General features: G+C 45.6%; 2 protein-coding genes across 2 annotated transcripts in view; one reads left to right on the forward strand and one right to left on the reverse strand.

Moving 5' to 3' along the window:
• Positions 1-10,051, reverse strand: part of ZMAT5 (zinc finger matrin-type 5) — a 34,060-nt gene extending 24,009 nt beyond the window's left edge. The window contains exon 1 of the mRNA XM_074206294.1: positions 9,928-10,051. The gene's annotated coding sequence lies outside the window, so the exon portion shown is untranslated. The remainder of the gene's footprint in view (positions 1-9,927) is intronic.
• Positions 10,052-10,507: 456 nt separating this feature from the next.
• Positions 10,508-13,452, forward strand: UQCR10 (ubiquinol-cytochrome c reductase, complex III subunit X). The gene is made up of 2 exons (XM_074206299.1): positions 10,508-10,699; positions 13,237-13,452. The coding sequence occupies exons 1-2, from the start codon at positions 10,550-10,552 to the stop codon at positions 13,276-13,278; spliced, it is 192 nt and encodes a 63-aa protein (XP_074062400.1). The 5' UTR covers positions 10,508-10,549; the 3' UTR covers positions 13,279-13,452.
• The last annotated feature ends 5,866 nt before the right edge of the window (positions 13,453-19,318 follow it).

A 19,318-nucleotide genomic window follows, 5' to 3' on the forward strand; every position in this document is an offset into this window, starting at 1 on the left:
CCAAAACATGGTAGTAATGGGGACAAATCCTGCATCTGAAGTACTGAGAGACCTGCCTCTGACCCTGACTAATCGGGACAGCCTCAGCTGCCTCATCTGTAAAATGGGATCATATCTGTGTGCTTCCCTCAGTGGGTTTTGGGGAACATCAAATGAAATCCTTCAAGTTCAGCTTTTTAATTACTTGTGCCTATCCTAACTTGCCCATAAAATCTCATTCATGTCACTTCTCAGGGGGGTGGGGGGGGGGGCTGTTTCTAAACTAATTTCCAAAACTCAAGGATTTAAAAAAACACAGGGATTCTGGACCTGGGACCTGTAAACTTGTTTTTAAAATGATTCTGAATTACCTAGCTATGTGACTTTGGGCAAGTCACTTAATCTCACTGCCTTGCAACACCCCCCCCCAAAAATAAATAAAATGGTTTTGATAGCTGAATTGAATTGTAATAGAATCGGTATCTTTTGAGATCCCATTAAGTATTTAAGCATGTGACTCTGAGGAGGGGTCTCTGGGGGGGGGGGTCATCAGACCAACTACCTGAGGGTCCGAGGCATATTTAAGAACCCAAGGTCACTGAGGACTCAAGACCTCTTGCAGAGCTAATGTTCTAGCCTCCCTGCTCGGGCTCTATCATCCATGCAGTTATTTTATTTCTCCTTGAACTTGGAATGTGTCTTTGAGGGCAAGAATTCTGTAAGCCTGCTCCCCACTGTGTGAAGAAACAGATGGCAGACTGAAGAACAGAGAGGTCGAGGGACCTGTCCAAAGACACACAGGATTGTAAACAAAAGCCACAGGCTAATTTCAGACAGTAGCACTCTGTCTAGACCCAGAGTCATGAGGAAGAAATGGCTAAAATGAATAAGTTCTGTAACACCTAAAGAGGAAATACCTCATTCTCCTGGGGGTCTGGGTTCTGATCTGCTGTGGTCCACAGTTTCTTGGTCTGAGAACAATGATTCTTTTCATGGTTCTGGGCCCCAGGGAGTGAAGGATACATACAAGTATCTGGTATGACCCCAAAAAAAGCTTCTAGATGAGAAAAGGAGTAAGAAACCTTGGGTCTATTTCTTGTTCAGGTCTGTTCACCAGTTTAATTGAAGAATGTGTGTGTGTGTGTGTGTGTGTGTGTGTGTGTGTGTGTGTGAGAGAGAGAGAGAGAGAGAGAGAGAAAGAGAGTACACCAGAGTACAACTCAAGAGGTCTGAGTTTGAATCTTGGCTCTGCTATGCACTATGAGTGTTCAGGGAAATTATATCCTCTCTCTCTAAGGACAGTTTCCTTATCTTGCCAAGAGGCCCAAAGATCCCGTCATCTTCCAAATTCCTCTCCTCTTTAAATTAGGATGACTTGTTATCATCTGCAGGAAGCAGTATAAAACAAGGTGCACTTTTGTGGGGGCAGAAGAAGTGAGTCATCGCTCCCCAAGCTACAGCAGAGATGACCTTGGCTTGACTGTTTGCTGTGTGTGTGGATCATGGAGGAGACAGACAATACAAGGTGTCTTCTAGCCTCATTCTCTAAGGATTGTGAACTAAGTCCTACAGAAAGTTAAATTAATAACCATCATTCCTTTTGCTTAGAGCATAGTAAGAAGGGATTCTGCCATGCAGTGAAGAGAGCACTGAATTTAGAAAGAAGTCTGTATCCTGCCCCAGACAATTGCTAGCTGGGTCATTTCTCTTCCTGGGGTATTGATTTCCAAGTCTATAAAATGGGAGGACTGGATTCCATGTCTTGGGATCCTATGACACCATGCAGAGTAGACTCCTTCTGTTATGATCTGCACTGTTGGGGGGAACATCTAACAGGCCACAATTCCAACTGCAATGAAATATTACAGCTCTAATTATAATTTGAGAGGAAAAGTTCAAGATTTGAATGAGGTGAAAACTGGAAAGTTCATCTGTAAAATGGAAAAGGAAATAGCAAACCACTCTCATATCTTTGATAAGAAAACCCTAAAATAGGGTCATAAAGAGTCACCAACTAGCTAACTAAACAACAAGGTACAGACCAACATCTCACACTGTGTATCATGATACAGTCAATACGGTACATGATTTAGACATGAAGGGTATTAGAGGAGCAAGGAATAGTTGCCTTCAGCTCTATGGATAAGGGAAGAATTTTTGACTAAACAAGAGACAGACAGCATTACAGGATATAAAATAGGCAATTTTGATGACATGAAATCAAAAGGTCTTTGCATAATCAAAAGCAATGCAACCAAGTTTAGAAGAAAAGCAGAAAACTGGGGGGGGGGGGTAGATTATACCAAGTCTGTCAGTATGAAGAACTGAATCAAATTTAGAGGAAGTCACTCCTCAGTTGACAAATGGCCAAAAGATATGAGCAGGTAGTTTTTAGGTAAAGAAATCAGTTATCTATAGCCATATGAAAAAATGCTTTAAATCATTATTGATCAGAGAAATGCAAATTAAAACAATTGAGGTACTATCTCACTTCTATTAGACTAACATAACAGAAAAGGAAAATGGCAAATGTTGGAAGGGATGTGGGAAAATTGGGACACTAATGCAGTGCTAGTAGAACTGATACAAATACTCTGGAGAAGAATGTGGAATTATGCCTAAAGGGCAATAAAACTGCATACCTTTTGACCCAATGATATCATGATTAGGTCCATGTACCAAAGAAATTTTTTTTTTAAAAAAGGAAAAATATTTCTCTATATAAAAAATATTTATAGCAACTCTTTTTGTGACACCAAAGAATTAGAAATTGAGGGGATGCCCATCAATTGGGGAATGGCTGAACAAGTTGTGGTATATAATTATGATGTGCTATAAGAAATGACAAGTAGGTTGCTTTCAGAAAAACCAGGAAAGACTCACATGAACTGATACAAAGCAAAGTTAGCAGAACCAAGAGAACATTGTACACAGTAAGAGCAATACTGTTACTGACCAATGGTGAAAGACTTAGCTATTCTCAGAAATATGATCCAAGACAATTACAAAGGACATATAGTAAAATATGCTATCTAGAGAACGAACTAGTGGAAATTAGATGCAGATTGAAGCATACTTTTAAAAAACTCAACCAAGTTTATTTTTCTTGAGTTTTGGAGGATTTTTGGGTCTGTTTCCTTTCACAACTAATATGGAAACATCTTGCCTAACTGCACACATATAACCTATGTGTTTGCCATCTTAAGGAAGAGGGGAGGAGAAGAATTTGGAACTCAAAATTTTTAAAATTAATGTTAACATTCAGTACATGAAACTGGAAAAAATAAAATTTTTTTTTAGGTTTTTGCAAGGCAAATGGGGCTAAGTGGCTTGCCCAAGGCCACACAGCTAGGTAATTATTAAGTGTCTGAGGCCAGATTTGAACTCAGGTACTTCTGACTCCAGGGCCGATGCTCTATCTAGAATCCCTTCCTACTATGCTCTAAACAAAAGGAATGATGGCTATCAATTTAACTTTCTGTAGGCCACCTAGCCGCTCCCAAAATAAAATATTTTTAAAAAACAAAATAATTTTTAAAAAGAATATGAACAGGGGTCTTTTGACTGGAAGTAAAGAATACTTTCCAACACACACCCCACTTCTACCCTTCCTAACATGCTTGAGATTACTGCAGGATGCAAGGGTGATGAGAACCAAAGAGGATAGAACCTGTAAAATGGCTCTATATACTGTAGAGTAAGATTTAGGACTAGATCGTTTATCAATGTAAGGAACTCCAAGGTAGGGAAAATCCCTCCCCCCATGCAAGTTAGTAATCCTTTTTGACAGATTCACACAGCCAGGATGTGTCACAGGTAAGACTTGGGCTCAGGTATTTCTGGCTCTTGGGTCAGATCTCTCAACTGGGCCCAAGTGACATTTGTTGAATTTCAACATTAAAAGGAACTTTAGAAATCACAACATTTCGTGCATACCATTTGATCCAGCAATACCACTACTGGGTCTATATCCTGAAGAGATTATGGAAAAGGGTAAAAACATCACTTATACAAAAATATTCATAGCAGCCTTGTTTGTGGTGATAAAGAATTGGAAATTAAGTGAATGCCCTTCAATTGGGGAATGGCTTAGCAAACTGTAGTATGTGTATGTCATGGAACACTGTTCTATTAGAAACCAGGAGGGACTAGAATTCAGGGAAGCCTGGAGGGATTTGCATGAACTGATGCTGAGTGAGATGAGCAGAACCAGAAGAACATTGTCCATCCTAACAGCAACATGGGAGTGATGATCAACCTTGATGGACTTGCTCATTCCATCAGTGCAACAACCAAGGACAATTTGGGGCTGTCTGTGATGGAGAATACCATCTGTATCCAGAGAAAGAATTATGGACTTTGAACAAAGACCAAAAAACTATTACCTTCAAATTAGAAAAATGAAACCTGTTATCTTATTATGCAATTTTACTATCATATACTTTATGTCTCTTCCTTAAGGATATTATTTCTCTCTCATCACATTCAATTTGGAGCAATGTATACCATGGAAACAATGTAAAGACTAACAGACTGCCTTCTATGGGGGGTGGGGAGAGGGAAGCAAGAATGGGGGAAAAATTATAAAACTCAAAATAAAATCTTTCTAAAAAAAAATCACGGGGCAGCTATGTGGTGCAGTGGATAGAGCACTGGCCCTGGAGTCAGGAGTACCTGAGTTCAAATCCAGCCTCAGAGACTTAATAATTACCTAGCTGTGTGGCCTTGGGCAAGCCACTTAACCCCATTGCCTTGAAAAAATCAAAAACCAAAAAAAAAAAATCACAACATTTTCAGCTGAAAAGGACCATAGACTCTATCATGACAGAGATTCTCTTTAAATAAGAAAGGAGGGGCAGTTAGGTGGCACAGTAGATAGAGCACTGTCCCTGGAGTTAAGAGAACCTGTGTTTAAATCCATCCTCAGACATTTAATACTTACTTAGCTGTGTGACCTTGAGCAAGTCACTTAATCCACTGCCTTGCCAAAAAAAAAAAGGAAACTGAGGTTCAGAAGGGGAAGCCAGGCCCAGGTCTAACCCAGAGACTATTCCCTAGGCTGGGATGGCTTTCTCCAGTCCTTCAATCTCCAGTCTACTCCCTTCACTTGTCTGATATCTTTGAAGGCATCAGAAACAAGCCTTCTCCCAGAAGCTTTCCCTGATACACAGTCCCCTTCATAACCTGGAAATCTCATTTTGCATCTTCTGGTCTGTGTGGGGTCTATTTTAGTTGAATGGGTTGGGGGTCTTATCACTGGGTCATAGGAATTTCACCTGGAAGGGCCATCACAGATCATCTAGGCTAGTGGTTCTCAGACCATTTCAGGATCCTGTCACACTCTTTAAAATAACTGATGATTCCTCACCAAAGAGCTTTTGTCTCTATGTGTTATATCTATGAATATATGTTATATCTATGAATATTTCCCATATTTGAAAACTGATAAATTTTTAAAATATTTAATTCTCTAAAAATAACAAAGATACTTAATACCTGTTAACATTATGTATTTTTATGGAAAACTACTATATTTTCCCCAAAATAATTTTGAGTGGTATCACTGAATATATTTTTGCAACTCTTTAATATCAGGTTTAACGGGAGACAGCTGGAATCTCCTGTCTACGTCTGCAGTCTGTTGTGACTCATTGTTCTGGTTGAAATCTTTGAAAAAGTCCCAGCCTCATAGAGACACATAGTTGGCAAAGGGATTGGGGGAAACAAATGACCTCTTAGAATCATTATGAAAATCGTGTTGACCTTGTGGGGATCAGCATGGGAGCCCCATTTTGTGAATACACGGATCTAGATTAATTGACCCCTTCATTTCACAAAAAAGGAAAAATGAAGCCCAGTGAGGCAGCAGGCAATAAAGTTGTCAGAGCCACTGGATCTTAGGTCAAAGCTAGTAGTGACTTTGGAGCTCCCCAATTTAGAAAAGAATCAACTGCAGCCTAATGAGTGTTAGTGACTTGTCCAAGGTCACACAGCTGACCCTGATGGGAGTCCCCTGTTTCCTAATCCAGCACCCAAGTTTATTCTTTGATTAGCTTCAGCTTCCTTTTCCCCCTATTGAATGAGTTGCTCCTTAAAGGGGAAGAAACCTTGTTTTAGCTCACATTTCTAGCATCCCTCCCCAGGCATAGGGCTCTGAATACAGTAAGAGTGTAATAAATGTTTGTGCTGTTTTGAAGAAGTGGGTCCAGTTTGAGTCCCACATATGGGTAGGAATTAACAAACAGGATGAATTCTGATGAGCCAGTATGAAAATGACAGAAGAAGAGCCTGGGAATGGGTCACAGACAGAAGACTGAGGGAGGTAACTGTCTGCACAGATCTGGTTGGCTATCCCTGGGGCAAAAGAATGCAGAACTATGATTAATGGGTGGGAGCTATAGACAGATGGAGACAGGGAGCTGTCCAACAAAGCCTGGGGCTATTGGGGGAGGGACACATCACTCCTCCCTAGAAATGATCTGCAAACCTGGAAGGGCCATATGTATGCCATCTATTATTATTGTTGTTATCATCATGAGAACACATATGTACAACTGACATGCCCTCCCCACTCTCCCAGGTCATCTAATTTAACTTCCTCAGGAATTAATTGACTTACCCAGGGTCAAACAGCTTCTAAGGACCTCAGGTGGTATTTGAAACCTAGGTCTTTGAACAAGGAGTCAGTCATCCTTACCCATGGTTTCACATCGGGCAGGCAGGCCGGTTTAGCTGAGACAAGAACCATATGTACCAGACAGATCAAAGTCCTATGTGATGGTGTGTGTCCATCTCATCTCCTCAGACCCTGATGGGGATGGCCCAGGACCCCGAGCCCTTGGGAACAGCCAGACTTCCATCCCAGCACCCCTCTGCCAGCATGCTGAGAAGCTGCCCTGGGGAGATGCAGCCTGGATCCTCTCCTGGAGCCTCTGGAGACCCAAGGAGGAAGGCTCTGGACACACAGTCCTTGGTGTTGTCAAATGGCCCAACATTCGAAACTAGTAAGTGGGGATGACATCAAGGAAGCCTCTCACTGTCTGCTTTGCCTCTGGTCCCAAGGACCCTGGCCCTTTTCCCTCTGACTTGTAGCTGAAACCCATCACTTGTGCTATCATCCATTAGGACATGGGCCCCTGGAGAGCTGGGATTCTCCCTAGAACTCAGCACAGGAAGAGTTTATGAAGTGCTGATTGCTAGAGCAGTGGTGTATTCAGTGGCTGAGAACAACAGTATAGAAGAGGGAATTGTAGAATGGTTATAGGTTGGAATGGAAGACTTCTGAGGTCCTGGCCAAACCTGATTCAAAATCCAAGGTTCTTTCCCCTAGCACTCACTGCCTCCTTTCTGGACCAAGTCCCTTCTTCTGATAAAGACTGCTAAGCTTGAAGTTAGGAAAGACTTGGATTCAAATCCTACATCAGATCTCTGATGTTTACAAGCCCCGAGCTCTTCACTTAACCTATCCTAATCTTGGTTGTCCAATCCATAAAATGGGACAACAATAGTCAACCTTACCAGGTTGTTGTGAAGGTGAAAGGTGGTCATGCATGGGGAAGAAGATTTTGTAAACAGTGAAAAATCATAGGAATGGCGATTGTTATTATCATGAGTCACCTAAAGCAGTGTGTAGGTGTCAGTGCAAGCATCTTCCCAGCAGGCACCTTCCTAGTGATGCCCGTTTCAAAAGACTCAATTTATTAAGTGACCCAAAGGGTGATGGAGTCTCAAACTAGATGCAGGAATGACTTAAGAAAGAGCATCCAGAAAATATGGAACAAGAAAAGAAGTAGGAGTCAGATGTTTTCAGAGAGACAGGGATGACAGATGGGTTTGTGGATGACCCCTAGAGATGTAAGAGAAGCACCTGGGTAGTGCAGTGGATAGAGCACCAGCCCTGGAGTCGGAAAGACCTCAAATTTGGTCTCAGATACTTAATAATTACCTAGCTGGGTGACCTTGAGCAAGTCACTTAACTCCACTGTCTTGCAAAAATAAAAAATAAAAAAGACCTAAGAAAGATGATCTGTGGAGGACATGAGGGAGAAAATGGTTAAGAATCAGTTCTCAGGGTGGCTAGGTGGTGCAGTGGATAAAGCACTGGCCCTAGAGTCAGGAGTACCTGGGTTCAAATCCAGTCTCAGACACTTAATAATTATCTAGCTGTGTGGCCTTGGGCAAGCCTTGCAAAAACCTAAAAAAAAAAAAAAGAATCAGTTCTGAAAGAAAAGTCATGAGAGGGTGGTGATCAGCACCTGGGTCTCATCTGTCTCTCCTCAGAAATGAGAAGGTCACTTACAGCTCTGTTCCAAAGAGGGGAAAACCTACCCCAAAGCAGCAGAGCAGAAAGACACACTGGGACCTAGATCTAGAGTTGGCAGGGCCTTCAAAATGCCTCCAAGCCAACTGTCTAAGAAGAAACTGAGTTCTAGGGAGGCGAAATCATTCTGTCTGAGGTCATAGAGGGAGTGAGCAGCAAAGCCAGGATTCACATCCAAGTCCATGACTAAATACAAGTGGCAGTTCTGGAATGAGGAGAAGACACGTGTGGGTGTGTGTCTCCATGATAATTGCACCCTAGGACATTACCATATCACCACCAGAGAAGAATGCAAAAAGCAAAAAAAAAGGCCCACAGATGTAGATATGAGAGGTCAGCTCCTTGGGGTTCAGAAGAGAGATAGGGATCTTCAGGTAAAAGAATCTGAGGAAGGGAGGACAAAGCAGTCAGTGGAGTACCAAAGGAGAGCGGCTACCCCAATGCTAAGGCTGAGGGAAAATGGAAAGCACTGGAGAGTCATCAGATTATTGATGGCAGCTGAAGAAACGGTAGTTTCAGCTGAGCAGAGGCAGAAGGGGCTTGAGAAGTAAGCAGGGTGAGAGGAAGAAGAGGCAGTTGGGGATCTTTCTAGGGCTTTGTAGGAGAGGTACGGACTCATCTCTAAGCAAACAGTGAGGAGTTCAAAAACCCAGGACATCTGAAAGAGGGGCAGGTGCATTAGGGCCAGAGATTATATCCACACACATATGCTTGTGCAACCATAGAGATAGAGCTATAGAGATGCAGGGATGGATATAAAAACAGACATGGATGTGGGTATGGATACAAAGACCTAGACATAAATGTGGCATGGATAGAGACATAAGACATGGATGTGGGTATGGATATGAACATACACATAGATGTGGGCAAGTATGCAGACTAGACATACATGTTGGTGTGGATAGGGATGGAGCCACAGACGTAGATATGGGTATGATGTGGGTATGGATACAAAGACCTAGACATAAATGTGGCATGGATAGAGACATAAGACATGGATGTGGATAGAGATCTAAGACATGGATGCGGGTATGGATATGAACATGCACATGGATGTGGGTAAGTATGCAGACATACATGTTGGTGTGGATAGGGATGGAGCCACAGCTACATGGGTATGATGTGGGTATGGATACGGGCACAGACAGAGACAGCCAGGGCCACAGGCACAGAGAGAATTCGAGTTAGAAATAGGGCCAGAGCTGAGGAGAGGCAGAGAGGAATGGAAGAACAGGCTGAAGCCCCCTAAGCTAACCCATTCACTGTGCAGAGGAGGAACCCGAGAACCGGGGAAGGGGCGGCTGGCGCATTTTCCAGGTACGTTTCAAACTTGAACCCAGGTCCAGCGGCTGCAGATTCAGCTCTTCAGCGGGGTCGGAAAGCCCAGAGGTTGGACCCGACCCCCGACACTTCCAGAGCTGCCCCGGTCACATCAGCCAGGCCTGGCGGGTGGCGGGTGGGCTCTGGGGGTCCCGGGGCGGGGCGGGGCGGGGCGGGGCTGCCCTCCCGGGGGGGGGCCCGTCTTCCCGCCTAAGCCTCGAGTGAGCGCTTTTCCTTGACGCCCCCATCCTCCACGTGCCTCCGGTGCCCCTCTGTCTGTCGGGCCACAGACCCCCGTGTCTTACCTCCCCTGCTCCGGAGGACGCTTCGGGAGCGCGCCCCCCTCCGGCGCGATGGTTTGCCCCGTGCCCCTCCCCGGGACCAACGAGGACGAGCCCAAGTGTCCACTGGAAGTGGGGAAGGGAGAGACCGACTGCCGTCGCGTACTCCGTGACGTTATCTTACCTGGCGTCGCGGCCCCGCCCGCTCCTTGCGCGGTGCGCTCTGGGAATCGTAGTCCGTCCGTCGACTTCAGCCTGAGACCAAGCCGCCGCTCCCAGAAGCCTTTGAGTCCCGGAATAACGTGAACCTTCGAAGGGGGAGAAGAAAGGAGATGGCTAAGTGCGCGCGCTGCCTTCTGGGAGTTGTGGTTCAAGCGCCTCTCTTGGCGAGCTTGTCCAGGAGAATAAAAAAAGATTTTAAATCGACGCTTGGCTTAGTCCACCCACAGAGTGTGAGACCCGACTCGCTGGCCAAGTTGAGAGCAGGAGAGTGCCGGGGGGGGGAAGTTCAGGGGACGCCTCCTTTCCGGAGGAACTACAATCCCGTGAAGCCGCTGGTGAGGAAGCTCCTCCCCCTGGCTAAGAGACCGCTGCCGCGCAGGCGCGGGCGCGGGCGCAGGCGCGGTTAAGGCCAGGCCCGGGAAACATGGCGCCCTCGACGCTGCTCGGGAGGGTGTACTCCGTCTTCTTCCGCAGGACCTCCACCTTCGCGCTCACCATCGCCGTGGGCGTCTTGTTCTTCGAGCGGGCCTTCGACCAGGGCGGCGACGCCATCTACGAGAGCATCAACCAAGGGGTGAGGGCGGCGGGGGCCAGCGACCCAGCGACCCCTGACCTTGGGCCGCGGGGGACAGGTCCCCCCGGATGTGACCCTCAACGCCCGATGCCGCGGAGGGGGGCGCCGAGGCCCGGGGACGGATGCCCTTCCCAAGGTCACGGGGAGGACCGAGGGGGCACCTGGGGGGCCGCGTCACGTGCTTGGGGGGAGCCCCCCCCACGGACGGGGCTTTGCAGGGGGCCCAGCCTCGCCCCCCCCCGGGGGCTTGGGGGTGCCCTGGGCCTCAGTTTACCCATCCCTGGGGGGGGGGGCGGTGGTCAGTGCTGGAAATAAAAGTCTAGTTAGAAGTCCTCCCTGGGCGGAGCCCGGCTGTTCGGCCCCATTGCTCGGGTTCCCCCCTTTCCTTCGTAAGGTGACGGGGTTGAGGCCCCCCGCGCGGGGGGACCCTGTGTCAGGACCCTTCATCCCAGGGAGGGGCCACCGAACATTCGAGTTAAGCCTTAGAATGGAAACCCACCGGCTGAGAAGGGGGAAGAGCCTGGCAGAGGCAGGAGGGCAAGGGGCACCGCAGTTAGGCGGGGGTTCTTAAAGCCTGCGAACCTTGACGGGCCTTGAACTTGATCTAAAGGCAATCATCAGACCTTGGAATGGAAACAAGCCTGCAGTCACATAGGTCTCCTGGGAGGACTTGCCCCATGGACCAGGCGCCTTATGTTTTTCCTACCCAGCATCTTGACTGGTCACTTCAAGCTTGACCCTTGGCCCTCTGCCTCTTGGTAATATCAGTCTTGAAAATAAGATCAAGGTGGTCCCAGGGGCCCTGTCCCGCTGTGGAATCTCACTTTCCCCTTCTCTTGGACAGGGTCCGAAGCTGCCCACGGCACTAACATTCATTCCCCTGTGGTCAGCATCAGTGACTGCCCTTTCTCTGTGAAAATGCCACAGCCACCCTGATAAGCTAATGGTGATTCCTGGATAATTTGGGGTGGCGTGCCCCTGCCTGATGTCTTCCTAACTGTCCAAGCCTCTGGCTTGTCAGGACAGTGCAGGAAAAGAGGGCCTCAAGGCAATGTTCAGTCCTCTTGGACCTTGTGGTCTTCAGGACCTTCTCCTAGAGTTTTCCATAATACAACTATTGTCCTAGAATGGGTCCCTGCTTCAGCAGTGTCTTCCCCAAATGTACCATTTTATGGGTTTGCTAATGACATTCAGTAACCTGTGTTGTCTGTGCCTGCATCTGCTGTGGTCCAGGGCTTGTTTTCTGTTAACTGAACCAAAGATCTGATGAGGATAAGTAAATCTGGAGTCTGCAAATTTGGGTTCCAGTCCTGTTTTTTTTTTTATATATTTTATTTATTTTGAGTTTTATAATTTTTTTCCCCTAATCTTACTTCCCACCCCCACCCCTTAGAAGGCAATTTGCCAGTCTTTACATTGTTTCTATGGTATACAGTGATTTAAATTGAATGTGATGAGAGAGAAATCATGTCCTTAAGGAAGAAACATAAAGTATAAGAGCAAGATCAGACAATAAGATATTTTTTTTTTCTAAATTAAAGGTAATAGTCCTTGGTCTTTGTACAAACTCCACAGTTGTTTCTCTGGATACAGATGGGATTCTCCATTGCAGGGAGCTCCAAATTGTCCCTGGTTGTTGCACTGATGGAATGAGGAGTCCATCAGGGTTGATCATCACCCCCATGTTGCTGTTAGGGTATACAGTGTTTTTCTGGTTCTGCTCATTGAGCTCAGCACCAGTTCATGCAAATTCCTCCTGGTTTCTCTCCAGTCCCATTTCTGCTGCTTACCTCTGGACCTGGGTTCCATGCTCTGTAAAATGAGATTGAAGTCTATTGGCCTAGATCTGTAATGGGATGAGTTTGATTTTCTGTGCTCCAGGAAGATGAGTTTTACAATTGGGAACAGCAGAAGAGACTCCTTTAGGCTCAGGGAGGCCTAAGAATGGCAGGATCCCCTAGCTCAGGAAGTTTCTGTAGACCAGTAGGTCTCAATCAAGGAGTGTTTGGATCAAAAACCTTTGAAGAAGTTACTTAAAAGAACTCGTCTGAAGTCATCCCCTAACTCCTGGGGGAATGAGGAGCGACCCCTGGTTGTCCTAGAGGGTCAGTGTGACTCCAGATGTGCCCCATGCACCTAAAGGCTTGCCTGGTGGGTCTCCCAGCAGACTGCTGCTGCTACCAGGTACCTGTTGCTTTGACTGAGAGATAGGGCACATCAGCAGTCAGACTTAGGGGAAATGAGATGGCTCCTTTTCAGGGAAATTTTGAGGGCCCTTGCATCTGACAGACTCCATGGGGTGGGAGGCATTTAGGATGATGGTGGAAAGGAGGGCCATGTCACCTTTAGATGTTCCCTCATCAAATAGAAGACAGTGCCCCTTAGTGTGTAACCTCTTCCTGCAACTAAAGCCTGCCAGAGTTCCCTTTAAGATTTTATCCAAAACCCAAGTTCCCACTTATGGTTCATTCTTGTTTGGGAGATGGGAGGCAGCAAGGCCAGGAGATTTCAGTTGGGCCTTTGTTTTCCCAATGCAGAAGCTCTGGAAGCACATAAAGCACAAGTATGAGGAGGAGTAACTGCTGGTGGCAGACCTGGGCGTGAGACCAAGGGGACCCGATTCGTGCTCTATCAACAGCAGCCCCCAGTCAGACGCTGCATGGGACGTGACGTGTTTGTGACTTTCGTTATTGGACTTCTGCTCCATCTGTTCGAAGAACCTACAAATAAATAGGATGTGAATTATCTGTGAAGCCTGCCTCTGGTTCAGTCCTGTTAACATTTCCTGAGTCACATGGGGTCCTGGGCATGACATGTGATGGGGTGCGGGGAGGGGGGGGAGCATTATCTGGCATCACAGATCTCACCAGGAGTCAGTGAGTCCTGCTCATTTATCCCTTTTACCAAGTGGAAGAACAAGTGAGTGTAGCTGCCCTCACCTGTCTCCTGTCAGGATGTGTCCTCAGTGATCCCCTGATAAAGCAGGGAGGTCATTGGGGTCGGGGGGGTGGCCTCCAGGACCCACACCCCAACATCAGCCTGATCTCCTGGGGTTGTTGGGCTGCACGGGTTGGGCTTCAGTTAATCAGCAAAGTGCCCAGGTACCAAGGGAAAGGCAAATCCAGGCCCTGCCCTGGAGGAACTCCTGTTCAAATGGTGGGGCATACCAGAGGTCCAGAAGAGACCGGAGGTCACCTTGGAGTGTCAGACAGAGTCAGAAGACCTGGGGTGCAGGTCTGCTTCTGACAGGCTGCGTGACCTTGAGCCAGGGACCTCTCTGGGCCTCGATTTACTCATCTGCCAAGCTAGAAGTTTGCTTTCTGCTCAAAATGAATTCTCTAGAATTCCTAGAATTCTCTAGAATTAACCTCTGCCTCCAATTTGCTGGGTGACCTCAGGCAAGTTACTTCCAGGTTCAGATCTCCCACAACTATTTCTCTTTCTGTTCTAATCATCTGTTGGCCAACTTGTAATTTCCTTTATAAGCAAAACACTGCAGGCCTCGAGCATCTTTACTTAACTCCCAATCTCACAGACAAATCTTGGGGTCCTCAGCACTTGGCTACATCTCCCTGTCAGGATCATGGGGGGTTCCCCTAAGTTATCAGGAGTAATTCTCTATTGCCTCTGGCACTGAGCCCTGACCAGTGGACTTCCCCACCTGTCAAAGTGATCAGTTGAGAATTCAGTTAACCGATTGAAAATAGTTTCTAGACAGAATAGTCACTAAAGGGGTCCAGTAAGTCCCCTGGTAGTAAATATCCTTCCTCATATACCAAGAGTCTAGGGTAAAATAGTCTCAAACTGAGCACAAGTGGCAAAGGAGTCTCATAACTGTTGAAAAGTCTTTATCTCCCATTTGTGGGTGACTCTATGTTCAGTTTGTTCTTGGCTCCTGATACTGCCACCGATTGATCTGGGGGAGCTATTTAGGATGCAATAGGGAATTGGAAAGTATTAACAGCCTTCAGACCCTTGCAACCTAAAATATCTTCCTCTAAAGGGTGGGAGTTAGGGAGGGAAGAGGAGAAACAGCTCAGTCAAGGCCTCTCCTTCCTGTCCAGTCTGGTGGCTGGCTAACAATGACTTAGAGAAAGGGAAAGAAGAAATGCACATCAAATTGAGAGATGACATCAATCTATGAGGGATAGCTAAGAAAGGCCATGGTTCAAGGAGTCAGGATCCTGAAAGATCAGAGGGCTGGATCTAGTTAGATTAAAAGAGATAGAAGTACAATGGGAAACGATGAAAAGTCAACAATCCAACTCTCAAGTATGAGATGGTTGGCCAACAGTTCTGAAGGTGATCTGGGGGCCTCAATATGTATTAGCAGAAAAAAACAAAAAACGGCAAGGCATTCTTCAAAAGAATGAAGAGAGATGTAGCTTATAGGAAAGAGGACATGGTAGTGTTCAGTTCTGGGGGACAGGGGTAACCACAGTTGGAGAAGCCAGAAATAAGTAACCAAGAGAGGAAGGAACCAGGTATGTTTTATCCAGAAGAGACCAGGAGGAAACATTTGAAGGTCTACCCCCAGGAGGAAAGATTAGACCTCTTCCAGCTTGCCCCAAGAGCAATAGGAGAAGTGGCCAAATAGCCATTTGGGTTTGAAATTAGAATGGAACTATCTGAATTATCCCAAAGTAGAGTGGGTTGCCAGGGAGAAAGTGGAGGACTTAATTTCTCTCTTCAAGAAGAGGTTGGGTGACCTCCAGAATGGGTTGCCCTGGGAGGCCCCTCACCCTAATCCTTCCAGTTCTGTGAGTCTGGGGAAGAATGTTACCTTGGGTGGATATGGTCTCCCCTCTGCCCCTTTGCCCAGGCCTAATAAACACAGGCTGCCCCGGTAGCTCAGTAGAGGTTTGTTCACTCATTGCCTTCCTGAAACCAATGTCTCCGATTTGGCAAGACTAGCAAGCCAATTATGTAACAGTGTGCAGAGAATCTCAGAGTAATTCATTTCCAATTTAGGTGCAGTCCGTTTTGTTTTTTTAATTGAAACTTGGCCCAAGAAGATTGTGAGCATAGCAGATGATAATAATGACCGATATTGATACAGACAGAACTGGACAGTTTTGTTGTTCAGTCTGTCTGACTCTTCCTGACCCCATTTGGGGCAAAGATACTGGAGGGGTTTGCCCTGTCCTCCATCTCCTTTTATAGATGAGGAAAACTGAAGTAAATAAGGTTAAATGACTTGCCCAAGGTCACCCAGGTTGTAAGTGCCTGAGGCTGGATTCGAACAACCGGAGATGAGTTTCTGACTTCAGGTCTAGGGCTAGGGCTCTAATCACTGGGCCATCACTCAGTGGATAGAACCAGGGCCTGGAATCAGGGATACCGGAGTTCAAATCCAGCCTCAGACTCTTACAGGCTGGGTGATCCTGGGCAAATCATTTAACCCTGTTTGCCTCAGTTTCCTCATTTGGAATAAGCTGGAGAAGGAAATGACAAACCTCAAATGAGATCATCATGAGTCAGACACAACTGAAACGACTGAACAACAACAGTATATGATTGTTGAATCGAATTGACTTAGTCTCCAAGGAAGGAAAGTTCCTATATTTTTAGAAGCTTTTTTTCTGTGGCCAAAAAAACCCCTTTAAATTGAGGAAGGAACCTAGTGGGAAACGGACCAAATCACTATATGAATGTGCCATAAGAAATAATAAAAGAACAGGTTTTGAGAAACCTTAGAAAACATATATGAACCGGGGTGGCTAGGTGGTGTAGTGGATAAAGCACCGGCCTGGGAATCAGGAGGACCTGGGTTCAAATCTGGTCTCAGACACTTAATAATTACCTAGCTTGTGTGGCCTTGGGCAAGCCACTTAACCCATTTGCCTTGCAAAAACCTAAATAAATATATATATATATGAACCGATGCAGGTGGACACGAGCAGAACTAGAACAATTTATACAATAACATCATCATTAAGAGAAACATCAAAAGACTCAAATTCTCTGGTCAACATAATGATCAGAGACCCCATGATGAAGCCTGTTCCTCCTGATAGGTGATAGATGGACTCTGGGTGCAGAATGAGATGGCCAACAGGGGAATTTGGTTTGCTAGACTATACATATTGGTTCCAAGGATTTTATTTTTACCTTTACGTTGGGGGTGGCAATGAAAGGAAGGAAAAATATACTTATTAACTGAAAAATACAATAAAGTAGGGGCAGCTAGGTGGCACAGTGGATAGAGCATCAGCCCTGGAGTCAGGAGGACCTGAGTTCAAATAATGTGGCCTCAGACACTTAATAATTACCTAGCTGTGTGTCCTTGGGCAAGTCACTTAACCCCTTTGCCTTGCAAAAAACAAACCAACCGACCATATATATATATATATATATATATATATATATATATATATATATGTGTGTGTGTGTGTGTGTGTGTGTGTGTATATATGTATATATACATATATGTATATATATATGTATATATATATACATATATATATACATACATACATACATACACAAACAATAAAATGAAAACAATTGGTCTCCCAGGCCTTCTTGAGTTCTAAGTCAAATTCTGTGTGTCTTTGCTCCTTGACTGCTCTGGTGCCCTGCTAGAAACCAAGGCTTGGTGATGCCAGCCCAGGGGAGTTTCAAGTGGCATCAGTACTAATGAAGCCAAAATCATTTTCCTGGTGTGTCTGATGCATAAAGTGAAGGAACCTGGCAAGGAGAACCCAGGAGAACCCAGTGCCCCTTGGACTAGCACCAGTGAGCTGAGATTTCACAAGCCCTTCACATTGCTTGATTTGATCCAACCAGAAGGAGTCTCTGGCTTTCACTTGTGGGCACTGCTCAACCACTTGCTCACCTCTCAGCCTTTGGTGGAAAGAAAAGTGCCAGTCTATCCAACAAGCTTTTATTAAGCTCCATCTATATGGCAGAGACTATCCTAAGCCCTGGGAAAATAAAGACTAAAAGAATATAAAAGAAAAAACAGGGCCTCTGCCCCACAAGGGGAACTGACCTGAACTTCAATAGGTGCATACAACCAATCACTGAACATTTATTAGGCACCTATTAATTACCAGTGTAACAGGAATGTGGTCAAAGGGAGCCCCAATCCTCAGGACCAACCCAGCTCTTTCTGCTGCCAGCCCACTTAAGATTGGGGAGCCTGTTTCTGGAAAGGCTTGAGAAGCTACAGATTCAGAACCTACACAGACTCTCTGTGATGGGTTCTGGTCCTTCATCATGTAGTCACGGGCTACACTTTTGACTGACCATGTCCAAGAGAGGATTTGCTGAAACCCTGAAAAATAGTCTAGGAGTCTCCATGAACCATGATAAAATCAGCTCAGCTCTACTATTGTTCCTGGACTGATTGTGCCAATTCATCATCCTATTAACTTTCCAGAAGAAAGTGTCCCTCCCTAACCATCATATCCCTCCCTCATGATTATAGTTTCACTGCATCAAAATGTAACTTCTTTGAGAGGGGTTATCTCCTGGATTTAACACAGTATTTACCACTTAGTGAAAACTTAATTCTCAGTCACTTTAACTTGGCCTCACAACCAGAGCTATCTCCAGTCACCCTAATCCATATCTGGCCACAGAACCCAGATACCTCTGGAGGAGAAAGTGAGGCTGGTGACCTAGCACAACCCCCACTCACTCAAATCCAATTCATGTGCTTGTTATGACACCACCTCTTTGATGGTGTGGTCTTCTTCAGGAAAGAAAGACAAAGAACAGGCATTCTATAGCTGACTTGATCTGCCAGTCACATAAGACCATATTCCCCAGCCTCCTTCAGCTCTCAGCTCAGGTCCCATCTTGTGCAAGTCCCAGCCCTCCTTAATCTTAATGCCTGATCTCTGAGACTTTTGTTGTTTGATCTTTTCCATTCTGTCCTACCCTTGGTGACACCATTTGCAATTTTCTTGGCAAAGATACTGGAGTGGTTTGACATTTCCTTCTTCAGCTCATTTGACAGATAAGGAAACTAAGACCACAATGCTCCCCAATCACTGAGCATTGATTTAGGTTTCCAATTTTTTTTCTATCACAAAAAAATGCTTCTATAATTATTTTTGCTATGTATGGGAACTTTCTTCTTATCATATGCTCCTTGTGATATATGCTTGGTAAGAGAATCTCTGGGTCACAGGGTAAACCTAAGCATCTCCTCACCTTCATCTCATTCAGATTGAATATGGTTTCTACATAGCACTGGTCCCACCAGTTCCATGTTCAAAAGTAGTGTAGCCATCAGATTCCATCATCATCCATTCATCAGTCTTGGAACTCTACCTCATCACCACCTTCTGTCCTGATTGGAGGTTGGGGCCATGAACTTCAATTGAAGGAAGGAGCCCAGGTCAAAGCATCTCCTTTCTCCCCCACCTGCACTACTCTAAGACTTCTTTGACTTCCTCATCATGCCCCCATGTCAAGAATGGGTCAGAAACATTCCCCTTCCTCACCACCCTCTCTTCCTTTTGTGTCTTCTGTCTTCTCCCTTTGATAGCAAGCTCCTCAAGGACAGGTTTTGTCTGGATTTGTGTCCCTAGAACTTCCTGGCATATCTAAATGTTTATTGACTAATGATTTCCAGATGAACCAATGTTCCAGTTACAGTTGGGTGTC

Source organism: Macrotis lagotis, chromosome X (genome assembly GCF_037893015.1).
Source record: "Macrotis lagotis isolate mMagLag1 chromosome X, bilby.v1.9.chrom.fasta, whole genome shotgun sequence".
NCBI lineage: Eukaryota > Metazoa > Chordata > Mammalia > Peramelemorphia > Peramelidae > Macrotis > Macrotis lagotis.